We start from the raw sequence: 17,978 nt of genomic DNA, 5'->3' as shown, positions 1-17,978 counted from the left end.
CTGTTATCTCTATATTGAAACCAGCGTTTTATTTTATTTTTTTGTCAATAAGTTTGCAATCGTTGATTTGATTGACTGATATGTGGGGTTTAACGTCCCAGAACCACCATATGATTATGAGCAACGCCGTAGTGGAGGGCTCCAGAAATTTTGACACGAGCCTACAGCATTTCCGCCTCCATCGAAAATGCAGCCCCCACAGCCGAGATTCAATCCCGCAACCTGTGGGTCAGCACAAGTTTGCAATAGTAGCAGAAACAGGCAGCTTTGCCTCGCTGCTAGATTGTGAAGCGGTGAAGCATAATAAAAATCTGGAGACCCCATTTATTTGGACATTGGCTGTACAAAAAATTCAACAAGGAGCCTGAAAGGCAGCTTTGCCTAAATACTAAGTTGTGATGAGGTGAAGCATAATAAAAAATCTCAAGGGGTCATTTTTTATTTAAAGTTGAGCTTTCTTTGGGAAGTTCGAATAGTTATCAGTAGTAAAATACCAGTGTGAATCGAATTGAATAACAAACACTATTTGGAAAATGCTCCAAGTTTTGGATACTCGCATATTTCTTACTTCAAACCTAAAATTTACTATTCGCACAACCCTACTTCTTGTGCAAAATTTTTTACACAACCGACGAAACACGGACGGGCCTCAACATAAACTGCTTCTGAGAAAGACCTTTCTTTATAACTGCTTAGCGCCATTTGCACAACTTTAGCGCAAGAAGTAGGATATCATGCAGTGCCAACTAGCTCAAACCAACAACCTGTTAGGCTATATTCACACAAGCTTACACAGATAACTGGCACGGTTCAATCCACGATACACATGCTGTGTAAACGCACCTCCTTCAACATTGCCAGCTCCTTCTCTTGGTACTCTTTGGCATACTCTGTTCCCCTGGCACTGGAAAAGTGGACAGTGTGACGTTAGAGCCATCCATCAAGTTGAAAAACACAAATGGACACATATATGTAAGTAAACACGCTACAAATCGGTACTTTGTCTTACAGACTATGTGCTGCACGGCTTAAAGTAGCCCTGCAAACACTTTATTAGGCACGGTTAAAATACGCTGATCGACAATCGAGGCTCCCAAGAACACACGCACAAAATATTACAGCGCATCACGTGACCTAGAATTTACAACAAATTCTCAAAGTCAGCTAAAGATCGCTTTCTCTTCTCTCAACAAACAATATCACAGGCCCAATATCACTGCGCCCAGGGCCAAGTATTCCAGTTTACATTCGCTCAATTCTACATTTGCGAACAGAGAGAATGCATAGCTGCATTATCTGCTCTCCGCTGCAGGGATGACGGCAGAAAAATATGCAAGACTCCACAAACTAGCAACAGCTGCACCAGCTGACAATTATAGCCGTGAATAGAAAAATAGCGCAAAGCGGCGAGATGTAAGAAATGGACAGATGACAGTCCTGTCTGTCCCATCATTTATTCCGTTCCTTCTCCACCCGAGTCACGAACCAACAAGCCATGTTTGCTTTTGCAGTTTGGTTTACTTAAATCAATGCTAAATGCTACTGAGCCAACAAGCCAATCATTGTGAAATAAGCCCAAAGGTAAGCATAACTTGTGCAAAGAAGCCCGACAGAAGCGGGATGTTAATTTTTTAACTGCAGAAAATATCTTTCAAGTACAGTATCGATTGATCAATATGTGCGGTTTAACGTCCCAAAACCACCCTACGATTATGAGAGACGCCGTAGTGGAGGGCTCCCGAAATTTTGACCGCCTGGGGTTCTGTAACGTGCACGCGTATCTGAGCACATGGTTTCAAGTACAGTAGAGACTCGGTAAACGGAAATCTCTTAAACAGAACTGCTGCTTAAATTGAACAAGTACTCCTGACAAGATTGGTTGCGTACTTGCATTCTGCACTTTTGCTCATCTCTCAGTGAATTTAAATTCTGCTTGAATAGAGCATATTTTCCTGGTCGCATCAGGTTCTGTTTAGTGAGAGTCTACTGTAAAATGAAAAGTTGCTCAAATATGAAGGGAGTGTTGAAAAAAAAAAACTACAGTGAACTCTCACTCATACAAACATCGATTCAACAAACATTTCAGAATAACAAACTCTTAAAAAATCCCAACGGTTTTCCTACGCTCTGCAGCACTGGCATAGCCATGCGTGCCACCCCCTAATCACCCATCTATTGGCAGCTGCGCAGCATCGCTTGCGCAAGCGACGTTGCCCAGGCATAGCCACTGCACAGCGCATGAAAACGAGCCACATGCGCTTCAGCACTTGTGCAAAGCTTTTAGGTTCGGAAATCATTTCCACTGTTTGTCTAAAACAGAAAAAAGAATAGTACGACGGAGAACCTGTAATGGCTGTGGCAGGTTCAACTCCTCCATCTCTATAGATGAAGCTGTGGAACGTATTCGAAAGTAGCGAGACTTCATGTCACAGCAACAAGCTGTGGCAGAAGCAACACTTAGAAACGTAGACTCTACCATTGTCTCTGTGTGCTTCGAGGGTGCCAGTTTAAGTGAAAATTGCTATGTCATTTCCAAAATCAATTGCATCTGGCACTTTCGACATGACATCCGCTGTGCTCCACACTATTCTATATTATATCGAATGTTCAGTTTAGTCAACTGTGACTCAAGTGGAATATTTCCTTGCGTCCGTTGAAGTTTATGAAGTGAGGGTTCACTGTAGTTATGTTGTACAATGAAAATATGAGCAGCTATAAACAAATGCGCATATTTACTCTTGAACATAGCTGTGATGTGAACGACTTGAGCTGTTTAGGAGCAAAATTTCGGAGCAGGAAAAGATGATTTTGGAGCAGCCAAAAATGCGTTTTGAAGCGGGAAAAAAGACTTTTGAAGCAACCAAAAATACATTTTTGAGCAGATTAAGGCTCACTGCCAAGTGGGACACTGACCGTGTGAAGCAAAGCAGTGAACTAAGGAGAAACTCTTTTGAATTGCGAAGTTCTGTGCAATAATGGTTGTTTGGAGATGCTAGCATAACATCAAAGAATATTAACCGAGCCTAATTTCATACCTTCCAGTACATTTTTTAATACGGGATGCAACCAACTACGAATTGGTAGGACACGGTTATTGAATATAGAAGAGCATATATAATGTAGGAGAGCAGTAACTATTAAAGAACAAATAAATCACTACGGAATTTTTTACTGAATACTAGCAACACTGTTTCATTTTTTTTTTTTCATTGCAGAAGAGCTGTTGTTTAGTTGGTTGTCGTCTTGCCTGACATCTTGTCAAGGGCTGCAGAGAGTCGTGTTTTTCCTTCACCAAGCAAGGACTGGCACTACAGATACACTCGAGTCAATCCAGCACGTGGTGTGAGCACGGCGGTTGCTTAAAGAGCTTCAGTATTTAAGGGTTGCGGAAACGTTAATCTATGAGGCTTTCATAGTCACAGAACATTCACAGACGCTCGCGGAGATACCAAGCACGGCTCCAAGCACGTCTAAATTGCCTCATAAAAGCTTATTGACAGCACTCCATATGATTGTGAAAGGCGCGACCACGTGAACAGTGCAGCCGGCGTGTGATGTACTTGGCGGCAGCGTTTGGTGAAAATCCGAGAGATCTGTAACTATGATGACGAAAATTGTCGATCGGCGCGCACTGCGCTTGGTAGCGCATTTTTTAGTGCCGACGCGCGAAACTGCTAGCCGCTGTTCTCAGCAATCTTGGCAGTGGAGCTCGACTGTGAAGTTCGCTGCCGATGCATGAAATGCCCGTCCTCAGTTCCGAGGAGCTAGCGAGTGATGTGCTTCGTTGCCTGCGAAGAAGCACGTTTCCACGAGTGCGCTAGCGAGTCGTTCTCGCCCGCAAAGTTAGCCTCACCGTCAGCGGAGTTAGGCCTAAAGACGACTCCGGTGGTGCACCGCGCTCGTAGTAATCCGATTGAGCATCCGCTTACAGTTCCTAACTAAAGCATAATTATATCCTAAGTGATCGTCGAGCCGTGAACACATCACGAAGTAGCGATTTTCAACAGCCATGGCCTCGCGACGCGCAAGCAGCAGACAACGATCTCCCGGTGCGAGCATCGAGCCAATGGAGTGGCGACCTGGGGAAACACTGTGCACTTTGTGCACAGTGCGCTTATTTTTAAAAGGAAGGAGCCAGCTGAGGCAGAAAATTTAAACATGGGGAAATACTTTTTCCAGAGAGCCCAAGAAGCCAGCTCCAGGCTGCGCCATCGCGAAGTTTTTTTTTTGAAAATCGCTGTTTTTCCAAGATTTCCACAGGGATTTTCACTACCTAGGAGGGTGAAGCAAATTTTCTGAAGCACACCTACACGGTTTTTAGGGTAGATATTTTAGAATCACATAGAAAAAGGGCTCCAGAAAGAAGTTTTAAACTGGTTTGCTAGTTCACTGCCCTTCTAGCTTTCAGCCGTTTCGCGCTGCTCTTTTATTTGCCTGCCAAACACGATTAGCTCGAAACCTCGAACACCGGCTCGCGACAAGCCGTTCCGTCCAAGGTACAGTCTCGGGAAGGGGGGGGGGGGGGGTCATGCTAGCTTACACCAGTCTGGGAACAACTGTCTGCGTTTCCCCATAAATCAGCGTCCGGCCGTATCCCCCTCCACTCCCCTCCAGGGCTAGATATTGATTTTCCTTTCAACATTGGAAGGTCACAGGCCAGCCCTCATCTCGCGCTGTCGCCGGCGACATGCTGCGCCCGTCTTTTTTTTTCCCGATAGTATTTTGTAATTAGGTGCAGTTTTGGTGCAGAAAGGAGGAAATGTAGCAGGATGTAGCAGATTTCCCATCTTGGTGCAGTTAGGCGCAATTTGCGCAGCTATCACATCACTGACATAGTCTCCACTCTGTTAAATGAACGTTGAGAGTGCATGGATTAACGTTATGATTACTTCTCGACTCTCTCAAAGCATGTTGAATTTCAATGCTCAACTGATGCGCGTAATGTAAGGAGCCCCAAAGCATTTGCAGAAAAAATGCAAATAAACCCAAAGAACACGATAAGCGAATGATAAATTCTCTGAACACCTTGGTCAATAAAGAAGCCCAAATTCACTTATTACAAGCGCAACTGACAACTTTGAGTTTAACGCAGTGTGGCACTCGACAACACGCTAGACCCCAACCCCCTCGGCGGCATTGTGCTAAAACGCAAGTGGCGAACTTTTTCCCAGCAAATCCGCGCTCACCGACACAGGCAGGTCGAAGAAGGTTTTAAGCAGCCCGGAGAAGAGAGTTCGCGACTGCAACCGTGAGAGCTGTTAGGGGAAAACACAAGAGGTGACTTGCACTTCGAAACAGTGAGAAGTTAAAACACTTTCTGGAAAGTGCAACTCTGACATGGTGATGCATTGAAATCTTTCTACTACAAATCAAATATAGGCTCAAGTGACCTACTCCTTCAATATAATATTGGCAAGTGTCAAAGCAAACTACAATATTTTCCTATAACAACTGTCTATGCAAACCAGTCTCGATTGTAATGCCCCAAAAGTAGATTCATCATGAGTCATGAAATGAAACAACCAATTAATCATGACAACATGACACATTCGCTTGCTCCCTTGCTTCAACGACTATGGCCATTATTTACATGCACAGCGAGAAGAATCCACTGCTGTCTTTTTGTAAACTTTTCTGTTAGTAACAACGTAATAGAGTTTCCCCTCAAAAGCATGAGTCAGCATATCTTTGTTTTGCTCTCAATGTTGGTATCACGTCTTGTCACAAGTGCCCATGGAATTGATTCACTTTTGGTGATCGACTGTAACTGCACAAAGAACACTGACAAAGTTCATTAGTGGGCAATGCCTTCGGCAGCCAACTGCAACAAAACCTTAAAGAGCCAGTAAACAACCCAGAGGTTAAAAAATGAAGAGATATATGGGCACTTTTGTTATGTGAACATGCTGCGGCAATTCCGCGAATACGCGCTATAATGAGGAAGCTACAGGGGTTAGAACATCCATTTCAGCAGGTTTCAAACTTTCGCGCGGCCCCTCACCGTCGTCGTGACTCCGCTAACTTCGGCAACGCGACACATCAGTGATCAACATCGGCGCACAACCAATGACCGAGCAGGCCATCCCTGACATGAGCACGTGCTATAGCAGTAAGGGCAAAAAAGGGGAGCGAGGAGAACTTTTCCCCTTGCGGTAAAGTAGCGAGACGCCTCTATCTAGGAGGCTTCCGTTCTGGCAATACTGCTTTTCTTGGAGTCTCGGGCTCTACGAAACGACAGAGGGCAGCACAGAAAAATAAAAATTCGGACTGCGCGGCTCAAACTGCATTGCCGCCGGGCCAAGGCGCTATTTCGTAGGGCAAAGAACCAATCCACGAGCTCAGTGGTGGGTAACTTTGCCCATAGGCAAGCTCTTGTCAATGGGGGATTGGCCAGGCGAGGGAAACAGGCGCGGGATTGTTCTTGGAATGGAGTGTCTGCGCGGCGTGCAGCGCTGTAATGTTCGGCAAATGCGATTGCCGTGGTCTACCACACGAATTGGCGAGCTTGTTTGTCAAAGGGGTTGTGTAAAAAGAATTACAAGCTTGTTTACTGGCCCTTTAAGCCACATTCTACATAATACATAGCCTCTGACGGTGCAGTTTAGGGAAACCACTGGAAGAACCTGCTCCTCGAAAAGTTTAGAAAGTTTGTGCCTAAGTTTGCTAAACATGCTACTTATGACTCTGCCAAAAATCAGATAACTCCACCAGAAAATGGCCGATCACAGACAAGCCCAAGGCCGAAAAATCCTGAATTAGTGAAAGACCGGACATACGGATGAGCACGCACGCTGCGCACCTTTGAGGGCCTCATTTGCCTACACACGCGTTTCTGCATCCTTGCTGGCTGCCTTTTTCATGGATCGTAGATAGACAATTATCACCATCATAAATCAGCAAATTTGTTAGCTAGCCTAGTTAGAAAGAATTCATCTTTTAGCCACTATACGTGAGACCAACAAGGACGAAGCAAGCTCGTCTGTGTGCACTTCTTACTTCGTCCTCGTTCGTCTCGCGCAAAGTGGCTAAAAGATAACTGGCATGCACTGAATCACATCTGCACAATCCAAAGGCGAGTGTCGTAACCACTAGGCTGCCCAAGCACGCTAAAGTGTATAGAATAGCTTTATATGGCACAGATTAGAAAGGGGGTGCAAAAGGAAGTGAGGGTGAGAAGGAGAGACGACAGTGAGCAGGGGAGAACAAGTAAAGAGAGAGAAAAAGAAAGCAAGCATGGTCATGTACTATCAGCATCAAATGAAACCCGAACAGCGACAAGCTTTCCCGATGGTATTGCATACACCATCCAGTTATCAACATCGAAGGGTGCGCACATCCTGTTCGGCAGCTCTGCATACGTGCCTGTCCCCAGTGAAAAGTGGACGACTGGCATTATACCCTCGCAAAGGCTTGCCACTGTTTTGGTTTCGTTTCAGGAAGGTAATACTGCACAGAAAAAAAGAGACAATCGCGCAATTTAGAAACACAGATCACTTACAACTCCTTCTTGGGTGCCTCGAGGTCTTTGACCTCATCAGACGATGGCTCGGGCGGTACATAGAGCTTCTGGTTGGACACGACCTTCTTGACCGTCTTTGTGGCACTGAAGACTGTCAGTATGTCGTCGAGTGTGATCTGAGCAGCAGTCTTCTCCATGGCAGCTGTGGGAGTTTCCTGCCGACACAAAACGCGACAACCATAACATAACTACACACCGATTTCACGAGGACACCACTATTTTTACGGCCAGAGCTCCGTCTTGCGTCTGGGATGTTTTGCAGCCATGTTGGTGTGGGGGGCTCTGAGGAGGTACATGCAGTGTATACACTTTTTCCACAAGGTACGGGTGTTTGTCGCCGCACATCCCAGTGTGAGTAGGAGTGAGTATCAACACGAGTACTCAGTGTGATTAGGCGTGCGTATGAACGTGAGTGAGTACTCGTAAGTCTGAGTGGATCTGAGTGAGCACTAGAGTGTGAGTGTAAACGTAAGCCCCACATGAGGGTGATCGAGTAGGCGTGCTAATGAATGCGAATGAGTACACATGAGTGTGAGTAGCCGTGAGCGTAAATGTGGGTGGTTACTAATGGGTGTGAGTATTCGCGAGTTTTAACGTGAGAGCACTCATTAGGTACAGTAGGCATGAGTATGAATGTTAGGTAATACTCAATAGTATCGGTACATATCTGGGATTCCTAATTCGCTAAGAAGTCGCACATTCGAAGAAAAAAAAGAGAAAGAAGTGCTCACGGTCACGAGGCGCACGTGACATATCCTTCACATGCCATCCCTCCCCCGCTTAGCTTCCAGCGCTTTCTTCGAGACGAGAGAAGAGATAGTGCAACTGCAGTGCGAGGCAACTCTTAGCCACTCTGTTTGTACGGGACGAATTCTGAATATTTTTGCAGCAGTGAATTCGTGAGGCAATAACCACCTTCAGTGAATCCATTCTATAGCTAATCAGAAAAGTGTTGCAGGGCTCCTTTAAATAACGTGGACCAATTATTCACGACAGCCAGGTTGCCATAAAAGAGATATGAATGGTAAAATAAAAAAGTATGGTGGTCATAATTTCGCTACCCCCATTATTGTTCCAAAATTGACAAATCAAGAAAGAACGTACCCTTAAAAAAAACGCTAGATGTGCGTTCCTGCACCAGAGAATAGTTACGTCATGCGGGCCTTTCTGTAATGCAGTTTGGAAGGTGTTTATTTAATAATATAGAAATTAGATGCAGTTAGATTTTGCTAGCTACAGTCATTGTAACTTTCCTACAGCCCCTTTCCCTACAGCTGAACTGCGTTGTCTAAAGGTCGTACAGAAGGCTGATTGACACAGGCGTCCCCATGTTTCTATACATGGTAAAACTCTACCACCAAAGAGTTCACTCTAAAAAATGCAAGAGAGGGAACTCTGACTAGCATCTGTGGGAGCTGCGACACATGGCAATCTAGCGAGCATAAAAATTATGGGTAGTACAGGGATTTTTCTAAATTGCATTCTTTCGAACTTGTGAGGCTCGGAGCCGGTTTGTCACAAGACGAAGTTCCGGAAATGTTTAGCAGTTCCACTTCACCGGCTTAATTTCTTTTAGGCTCACCAATTCAATTCAGCTCACGAAGTTCACAATAATTCCTCCTTTTATCCTAAACAAAATGCCGAAACTCAACAATAAACAAAGCCACTAGTGCATTCGAAGCCGCAAGCACGAATATTAGGAACATCTGTGCGCTAACCATCATTCCCATTGGTGGCTGAATGATTGCAGCGCCAGAGTTCACTCGAGTTAATATTGGAAAACTATGTACACCTCTGCAGGTGCTGATTAAAAAATCCACACCATAAGTCCAACTTTTTGTTTAGTTGCCTATGATGTTTTTCAAAAGACTTAACATTCAGTGCAGTTGCTTCATCACACCAAGAAAAACTGGCAACTACATCCTTCTGAGTGAGACACTCAAGAAGATGAACCAGTCTTCCATGCACACACGCCTCTTTCCCGGCACTTGTCAGTGACACCTCAACAGATGCCCACAACAAGAGAATTGTTGCAGCCTAGATGGATGACAGCACGCTGGAAGATTGGACATGAGCACAAAGACACAAGCAAACAGAATTTCATTTGTGTTATCAAGACAACACAAACACCATGTAAGCTTAGAATGACGGCTTAACTGATTGGCAGGTGTTTATTTCAGAAGGCTAAGAAAGCAAACACGGATGTCAAGACAAAGCAAGCATAAATAGTGTTTGTGTTGTCTTTACATCCTTCCTACATCTGTGTTTGCTTTCCTAGCTTCTAAGATGAAAACCTACTGATTAATTAGTTAAGCTCTCGGCCATTCTAGCCTTACATCATAGCAGTTTAGAAATGCCAGGCAAAAAATGGTGCAGGCCTCTTTTGCTGTTAGAGGTTAGCTTTTATCGAGGGGAGGGGTCACAGAAAACACTAATTTGGCAGCCGAGCAGAGTGGTTGCCATTTTAGCAATGCAAAAAAACTCCCTACACACAAGAATACGCTCGTGATAAACGTATAAATGCATGGTTGCCTAGAAATACAAGCATCAACTTTAGCGCAAAATGAACACAGCAGCTTGCAGACAACAAGTCGACGTCTTGAGTCCTTAAATGACCGGACCTTTACACAACCTTTGCGGGGTTTGGCAACGCAATAGTGCAGCATACACACACAATATAACGCCGCATTTTCGTTCCATTTATTTACAGGATACCGCACACTCAGAACAGAGCACATGCAGGCGTAGTATCAAGGATGAATGAATTAGGGGCACTTGCACAAACATTCAACACCAGGAAAATGACAATGCGTGAAGACCCAACTTGTGCAGTGACCTAGCGTTTCGTCTTCAGACACAGCAAGGGTAAAATTATAATAATAGAGCTAACAGTAATTATTTATGTGTTCTTTTACGTGCCACAACCAAGATTTGATTTCAAGGCTGGCCTAAAAAAAAGCTTCAAAATCATAATAGAGCTGTCAAGTCTTCACAGAAAAGCAGAGCAGTTATTGCATATTTAACATGCTGTAAAGAAGTTTCAGTGTGTGACAAGTTGATTCAAGAGTAAATCAGTAGTTATTACGACTAACTGACTTACGCGTCTGATATTTTTCTTGCTTTTCTGCCTATGAACCCTAGAAGAACAGCGAAAATGATCAGCCTTTTCTCACATATTTTTTTTTTTTCGTAAAAGCGCGGTTATTTGTGGGCATTTCGGGGTCAGAGCACACGGGTGTTCTGGCATTTCGCCCTCGTCGACAAGTGGCCGCCACTGCCGGTATCGAACCCGCGTTCTAGCGAAATTGGCAGTCTTGCGGACGGTTGCAATGACTCGAGCTTTAATGATGCCCGGATTCACCGACTGACGAAAGTCAGTGCGACCAGACTACTAGGCTCGCTAAAAGCAGCTGTCACGGCAGGTCAGTCAATCGACATTTCGCGATATTAATTAACTGCAATGCACCGCGCGAGTCGACAGTGACTGACAGACGTCAAAACAAAAACTCTAAACGAGAAAAGGCCACCGTGAAAAAAAAAATGACAGCCGCAACTGGCAACCCTTTAAAACCTTCGTGCTAATAGTCAACGTGGAAAACCATAAAAAAAAAGGGGGGGGGGGGGGGGGGGTTCCGCTATTGTCGAAAACAGAGCAAGTCGCTCGCGCACGAAAACTGCATCGGGGACATTGTATGGAGGACGTGTGTCAAAATAACACTCGACTCACGGGCGCAGTCGTGTTGTGGTTCATGGCCGAAGTTCTCAACTCGCTCTGGCCGCCTCGTAGGTTCAATGCGGTGGACTCACGCAATTCCGAACGACTGGCAGTAACATCGCGTGAGACCTACTGCACGCGGGACAGACACCACGCGAGCTTGGGTGGATTGGATTGGATCGGATGCGCATGCACCTCTGGTCGACTTGGACTGCCGACGCCAAGCCCCTCTAGCGGGCAATCAAAACGGGAGACTCAAAGCCGCTCAAAACAAACACGCAATGTACGCCATTCGTAAAAACGCCTGAGTTATCATTATATTTATAGGTACACAGCCCAATAAGCACAGCTGTGAGGCTGCCATATCGGCACTTCGTGATTGAGCGCGCAATTTAAAGCAGTTTAGACATCAAATACTGTAAGTAGGTTTCCTCCAGGGGCGTTGCCAAGAGGGGTTAGGTAGGGAAGAAGGAGGGGGGGGGGGTGTCAAGCCCTCCCGAAAAATTGACATACACACAAACGCAAGCACGAACATGCACAAAGTACGGTTCGATTCCCCCCTCCTTCTTTACCTGAAAAAAAAGTGTAGCTTCCTTGGAATGCAAGGATACTCAGCGAGTGTTAGACACAGCAAAGAATATATTTCAATTCGCTTCTTCTAAGAATGCCTAAATGATCCTTATCGCGCGAATAAGACTCATCGCTATGATACTGCATAAATGCTAAACGTGAGTGATGTGTGGCAGAGATACTCTCACAATACTACATCCACCGAACACCAGGTGCGGAGCCAGAATTTTTTTTTCTCTGAGGGGAAGGAGGGCACCCGCAACAAGTGAGTTTAGAGATGAAGGGGGGCACCCGCGACAAGTGAGTTTAAAGCCCTCCAGCACGACGACTAGGCAAATTTGTGTACTACATATCATTCCCATGGCCGCTGAACGATCGCAGCGCCAAACACCTCTCTAGTTAGTTTCAGGAAACTATGTCTAAATAATTGAAGGTTGTCTAAATCTCACCGTTTGCTCGTAGTCACCATCGTAGTTGTCGTAGCCCGCCGGCGAGGTGTCCGACTGAACTGGTTCGAACTGGTAGTGGATCATGGCACTGTCCAGCCTATTATCCTGGGCCGTTGCAGCCATCACTCCAAGCGCTGTACTACGCACTTCCGGGTCGTTGATCTAAATAAAAAACGCGGATGGCGAGAAATAACCTCAAAAAGAATATCATAGCGCTCGCGTGAGAACGCACTGAATACACGTTTGAACACCCCTGCCTCGATAGATTGATATGTGGGGTTTAACGCCCCAAAACCACCATACGATTATGAGAGACGCCGTAGTGGAGGGCTCCTGAAATTTCGACCACCTGGGGTTCTTTTAACGTGCACCCAAATCTGAGCACACGGGCCAACACCCCTGCCTCAGAGGCCCTTTCGACGTCGATATCGAGGGCGGGGAGGGGGGGGGGGGCGCTTCGCAAACGTGTCAACACAACTCTAACGTCACGCGAGGACTACAAACTCGCAACATGCCAACAACAGCTGTCAGTTTACAGTCAGATTACACATGGCTCACGCAGGCAACGACGAGTGAATGGTCGTCCGGGGTCTGACAGCGATTTAGGCTGCATGTTGCAGGGCGCAGATTTAATTTAGCAAACCCAGTGGACTGCGTTGGCTTCTTATAATGTCCATTTGCACTAGGGTTGCCTCGCAGATGGCTTAAAGTAAAACATTTCATGTGTGTTGTCTGGCTCTAGCGTGTGCAGGGCGCTGATAGTGCACACCATGGAAACTAAACAAAATATCTGGGGTGCCTCGGAATCGTGTCACTATATATACTCTTTAACCGTCCACAACTCGCAACTGTGCATCTATAAAGCACAGTTCTCGGGAAAACCTGCGCGTCCACTAAATTCGTTCACCATCAGTGGCGCAAAATATGAGGCAAAAGAGTGGGGAGGGCACCCTTTATATTTATGTTTCAAATATCACATATCCACATCACTACGCTAGTCGAATACATATCTTGATCCATGGTCATTGCTGATGTAGAAAATATATCATATTCAACATTCTTCAACTGAGTTGGTACACTTCGGCTGCAAAAACACTAAAATACTCGGTAGCACAAGAATGCACTAGTATACTGGTGGATTCATTGCCTGATCTCAAATTTGATACTATGAATAAAAACCTATGTTCAGGCAATTTATTTATTTATGATACCCTCAGGGAATAAATAATTAACAGAGGGGGTGAGGTGCACACAGTAAAAATAAAAAAAAGCATCACAATAACATTAAACAGTAAAATGGAAGCATCATACAGAAATACAAAAAATTTTGTAAAGCACGTTAGAGAGCATCTCTCGAAGTAGTTACAACCAATGCAGAAGAAACAAACGTGTGACGTTACGGTAGGCTTGATAAGACTTCTTTAAATGCGTTTGTACCAGTTACATCTGTTATGAATGCAGGTAACTTGTTACAATCTGCTGCTATACTGAAAACAAATGAGTTAGAGCCTGCAGTAGTTAAAAATGTGGCAGAGTAACCTTATGATGATGATCAAGTCAACAGATTACCACCCAATACAACACTCCCTGCATAAGAGTTTTACCTGAGACCAATAAAAGCTATCGTCATAAGAAAAAAATGTAGTAGCATCGAAAGAAATATCGTCGGGGCCTCTGCACATGCTCGAAACGCAAACAGCGTTTGGGTTTTGCACTGGGGGCGCTATTTCTTAAATTTAACGCGAGCCTATAAAGCCCGCACAAAATATTCGCGCACACAAAGAAAAAGAAAACATTACGGCACGAAGCAACGGCTTTCGGCCAAGACTAAAAGTGACACCCATTCCCCCCCCCCCCCCCCCAAAAAAAAAAAAAAAAAAGAATCAGGGAAGTGTCCAAAGCGACAAAACACGACACGCAAAGACGGACGAGGACAGGCGCAAGTTTGACCCAACACGACCACGTGCAAATGGCTTTGGTATACTTACTAGAAAATCCCAACAGTGACAACAAAAACGTCATTAACCACAAAGCCCACGACGCCATTCGCAAACTCTGTACAGTAACAAAACAAACACACCATTAACCACAAATCACGCGACGTTCACTGCCCGTGCTCCTAACGAATTCGTACTGTCGTTCGTGCTAAGACTGATTACCATCACAAGTAACCATGGCTATATTCAAGCACGCATTTTATTGCATCGCGTCACAGTTGGCGTATCAATAAACACCGGAAAGTAGAGTCACAGGCAATTGACATCGGATGCGAACGGCGTCTAAGTGAGCGACAAAGCGCAGTCGATTGTAAGTTTGCAAACACTCTATTCTTTTTTTCTTCTTCTTATCCATTGCTATGTAACGAACGCACGTGTCTGCAAACGAGCATGCATACAAGTCAGAAGAATACCGCGCATTATAGTAGGTAAAACTGAGCGTTTTCGTACCTTGCATCGACGTTATCGTGGCCGTCAAAAATGCCGCCGAACCATAGAGTTTACCACAGAACACCTACCGTATTACTCTATGGCCGAACGCCGAACCAGAGACGCGGCTTCAGGCCCCGGAAACTCTCAAGTTCAAGTGCTGACTAGGTGTTCTGTGGCGGCTTGCCCATGCGCTGCAGAAACGCGTTTAATGGAGGATGAAGCAAAAATAGACGGAGGGGAAAGCATGCTAGACGTACTTACGCAGGCATTACGTCACGCGGCCTCACTTGAACAGCCCATCGAGCTGGTAGTCTTGTCCGAGATTTTTTTGCGTAGCCGTAGAAATATCAGACTCGTTGCACTCTTGTTTATATTTTCCGTCCTATTCTATTCCTTTGGTACGAAAAAAAAAATACTTGCATTTTTCAAAATAGTATTTCAACTCGACTGCAACTGCTCGACCAATGGCACGACACAAATGTCGATTACGTCATCACAACTACTTGACCACCTGGACAGATGTTTGTACTATTCGAAAAAGTAAAGGGGGAAAAACAAAACAAAACGGAAGTAGTGTTTTATGAAAGTGATTGGTGTGCGTGTTTATTGTAAATTGTGGCAAGTACGTTCGTGTTAGTCAGGTTGTCAGTATTAGTACGTTAGATCTATTTTTTGCTGAATAAAGTGCGAGTTGCTTTTCACAAGTGCACCACGCAACGACTTTCAAGAGATCAGTTTCGGTTTCTATGTTTAGCAGCAAGCGCTCGCTGTTTCTCTTCCCGGGGCGTTTGTCTTTTTAACTGTTTTCTTCTGATATCACTCATTGTGACTTAATTCGTGCTTTATGTCGGAAGTAGGGGGGGGGGGGGGGGTTCGAACGGGTCATTTGGTGCGCATGAGCAAAACGGATTGAGGCATGACCATGACGGGCTGAAAATATGCATGCGAATGGGGGAAGGTTATGACTTGCAATAAAGTGACTGACGGCCGTAACAATACTCGAGTGTTTACGTTGCGTGCTCACGACAATGTGTAGCAAGGCTATGTTTTGCGATTTGTTTTGAATAATGAAACGCTTAAAGCGTAAGAAGAGATGAGACGTGTGGCTTATTGTGTGCCATTTCTACAAGCAGTATCGGAGGTTTTACGTCCCGAAACCACGATATGACTATGAGAGACACCTTAGTGGGCGGCTCCGCACCACAAAGGAGACATCCTCTCGTCCGCCTCACTTTACACCTCAATGGCAGAAGTAGCTCAACAGGTAGTGGTGGCTATGGCGCTATACTATATACTAAACGCACAACCATTTACACTGACTCCCGAACGGCTGTACGGGCCTTTCAGTCGGGTTTAGTCTCAAAAGAGGCTGCTAGGGCCCTTAAAGGCGGGTCCCTGCGAGACAAACCTCCCCACATCATCTGGTTACCGGCTCACTTAGGTTTGGACGTAATACCGAGTCGCCCGAACCCCAATGAGATCGCCCGTGATAGTGCGCGATGAATCATAGGCCACGGCGATCAGGAGCACACTAGTGGTTCGGAACAGCTCGAGTTCGGCGATCCGCTCGTCACTTTTCACGAGATTACCTCGCACTACAGGGGCATTAGACGAGTGTTCCCATCCCCCCACCATAAACTTAATAGAGCTCAATCTATCACGCTGAGAGTGCTCCAAACTGAGTCTTACCCCTCAAGAGCTTCTTGAGCATGGTACATCCGGAGATATGGACCCGACATGCCCAGACTGCGGAGAAATAAGCTCATTAAAACACTTGCTCTGGCGATGCCCTGCGTTTCAGGACTGCTGTCAGGAAGCCTGGTGGACCGCTGCCATCAATGACATCACAGCTACGACGTCCAGCCCCTGGCTGTCCGGAAGGCGCGTGGGAGGGCGAAGAGGATCGGCTTCCCCGTCCCGACATGGGTCTTGTCAGGAGTTGGATGTACACGCATCGCATCTCATCCTCTTCCTTCCGGCCCAAATAAATGTCGTTTCTCTCTCTCTCTCACTCCCTTCCCCCAAAAAGAGGGGACCGACCCAGTGATCTGTTACGCTGCTCATATGAAGTCAGCGGGAATCTCTTTGGGCGCCGCGGCCTCCAATGCGCGTGAGATTTACCGGCGTTGCTGTGCCGAGTCGATGGTACGCAGAAGGCACTACCCCGTATCTTCTGTGTGTGAAGCGTCAGCGTACTGTGCGCACACCCAGGCCAAGTGTATGAGGGTGGCTGACTGTTTTGCAGCATGGTGCCGCCGGGTGTATAGGTATGCATTGCTATGAAGCCAGGGTTTGGGAAAGACGTCCGTCTGAAGCTTGTACCACAGGATGGCATCACGTCGGGGGAGGTCTCTGTGAGCTGGAGGATAGTGCATGACGATAGGGAGAACGCCACCAGCTCCGATGATAGCTCCGTTGGTGGCGTTCCACCACAGAACACCTATACACTACCGTTGTTGGTAGTGGCGCGAAACTACCGATGGCGCGAAACTAGGGCTGCTCCGCCGTATGGCGCGAAGACTATTTGGGAGTCTACGCATCACTAGGGTGGAGCGGCCCTACTTTTTTTTTTCGCTTACTGAGTCATTTTCTTTGTAAGATTTACCTCTAATGAAAGTGAGATTTTTTTCGTTTACCGAGTCGTTTATATAATAGGAGCTGGAGTGTGGAGAAGAAACTTTAGTGACCTTTAAGTGCTTGGTTTTTTCAGCGACTATTTCCATCTGCCACTTACTAAACCATTCCTCTCCGTCACGGAGAGAAATGGTGCTCGTTGTTTAAAATGGTGCAGTTAGATATGATTTAATTTATGCATATGCCTCACTGACATTTCAGTGATTACACGCGAGCATCTGCAGAGATATCAACACAATTAAGACTAATTAACTAAACCTCATTTACGAAAAATTAGTAGTGACTATTACAAATGATACTGTGAACAATATGCACTATATAGGTGTGGCACGTGTAACGACGTTTTTTTTTAATCACGCTGCCTAATATTTGGGACTACTTCCGAATGTAAGCCCTGAGAACTTACTACCTGCAGTTACAACGGAAGACCACGTCAGTAGCAGCGCATCTCTAGGGTGCGTCATGGTTCTATGGTGCCAATGCAATGATGTAGATCTTACGTCTTATCCCAGTACTGGATATACAGCCTACGTTTCAGATGTCCACGAATATGACGTGTGGACAATGTTCTTTCGAACCCAATCAAGACGGCAGTTTGTCAGTTGGAACATAGTCCTTCGATAATTGATTGATATGTGGGGTTGAACGTCCAAAAACCACCA

At 45.6% G+C, this 17,978-nt stretch overlaps 1 protein-coding gene across 3 annotated transcripts in view; it reads right to left on the bottom strand.

Annotated features, from left to right (window-relative positions):
- Positions 1–14,840, bottom strand: part of spn-E (tudor domain containing 9 protein spindle E) — a 176,914-nt gene extending 162,074 nt beyond the window's left edge. The window contains exons 1-5 of one of the 3 annotated variants that reach the window (XM_075866907.1): positions 14,701–14,840; positions 12,254–12,415; positions 7,499–7,674; positions 5,187–5,255; positions 844–904 (exon numbers count right to left, since the gene is read on the bottom strand). In XM_075866907.1, coding sequence (XP_075723022.1) covers positions 844–904; positions 5,187–5,255; positions 7,499–7,674; positions 12,254–12,376 — 429 coding nt within the window. In that variant the 5' untranslated portion in view covers positions 12,377–12,415; positions 14,701–14,840. Of the gene's footprint in view, positions 1–843; positions 905–5,186; positions 5,256–7,498; positions 7,675–11,246; positions 11,394–12,253; positions 12,416–14,700 lie in introns of those variants that run through there. The other 2 variants (XM_075866908.1, XM_075866909.1) reach the window with 2 other exon arrangements.
- Between the last annotated feature and the right edge of the window lie 3,138 nt (positions 14,841–17,978).

Source organism: Rhipicephalus microplus, chromosome 6 (assembly GCF_043290135.1).
Source record: "Rhipicephalus microplus isolate Deutch F79 chromosome 6, USDA_Rmic, whole genome shotgun sequence".
NCBI lineage: Eukaryota > Metazoa > Arthropoda > Arachnida > Ixodida > Ixodidae > Rhipicephalus > Rhipicephalus microplus.
This window is presented reverse-complemented; position numbering and strand designations above follow the sequence as displayed.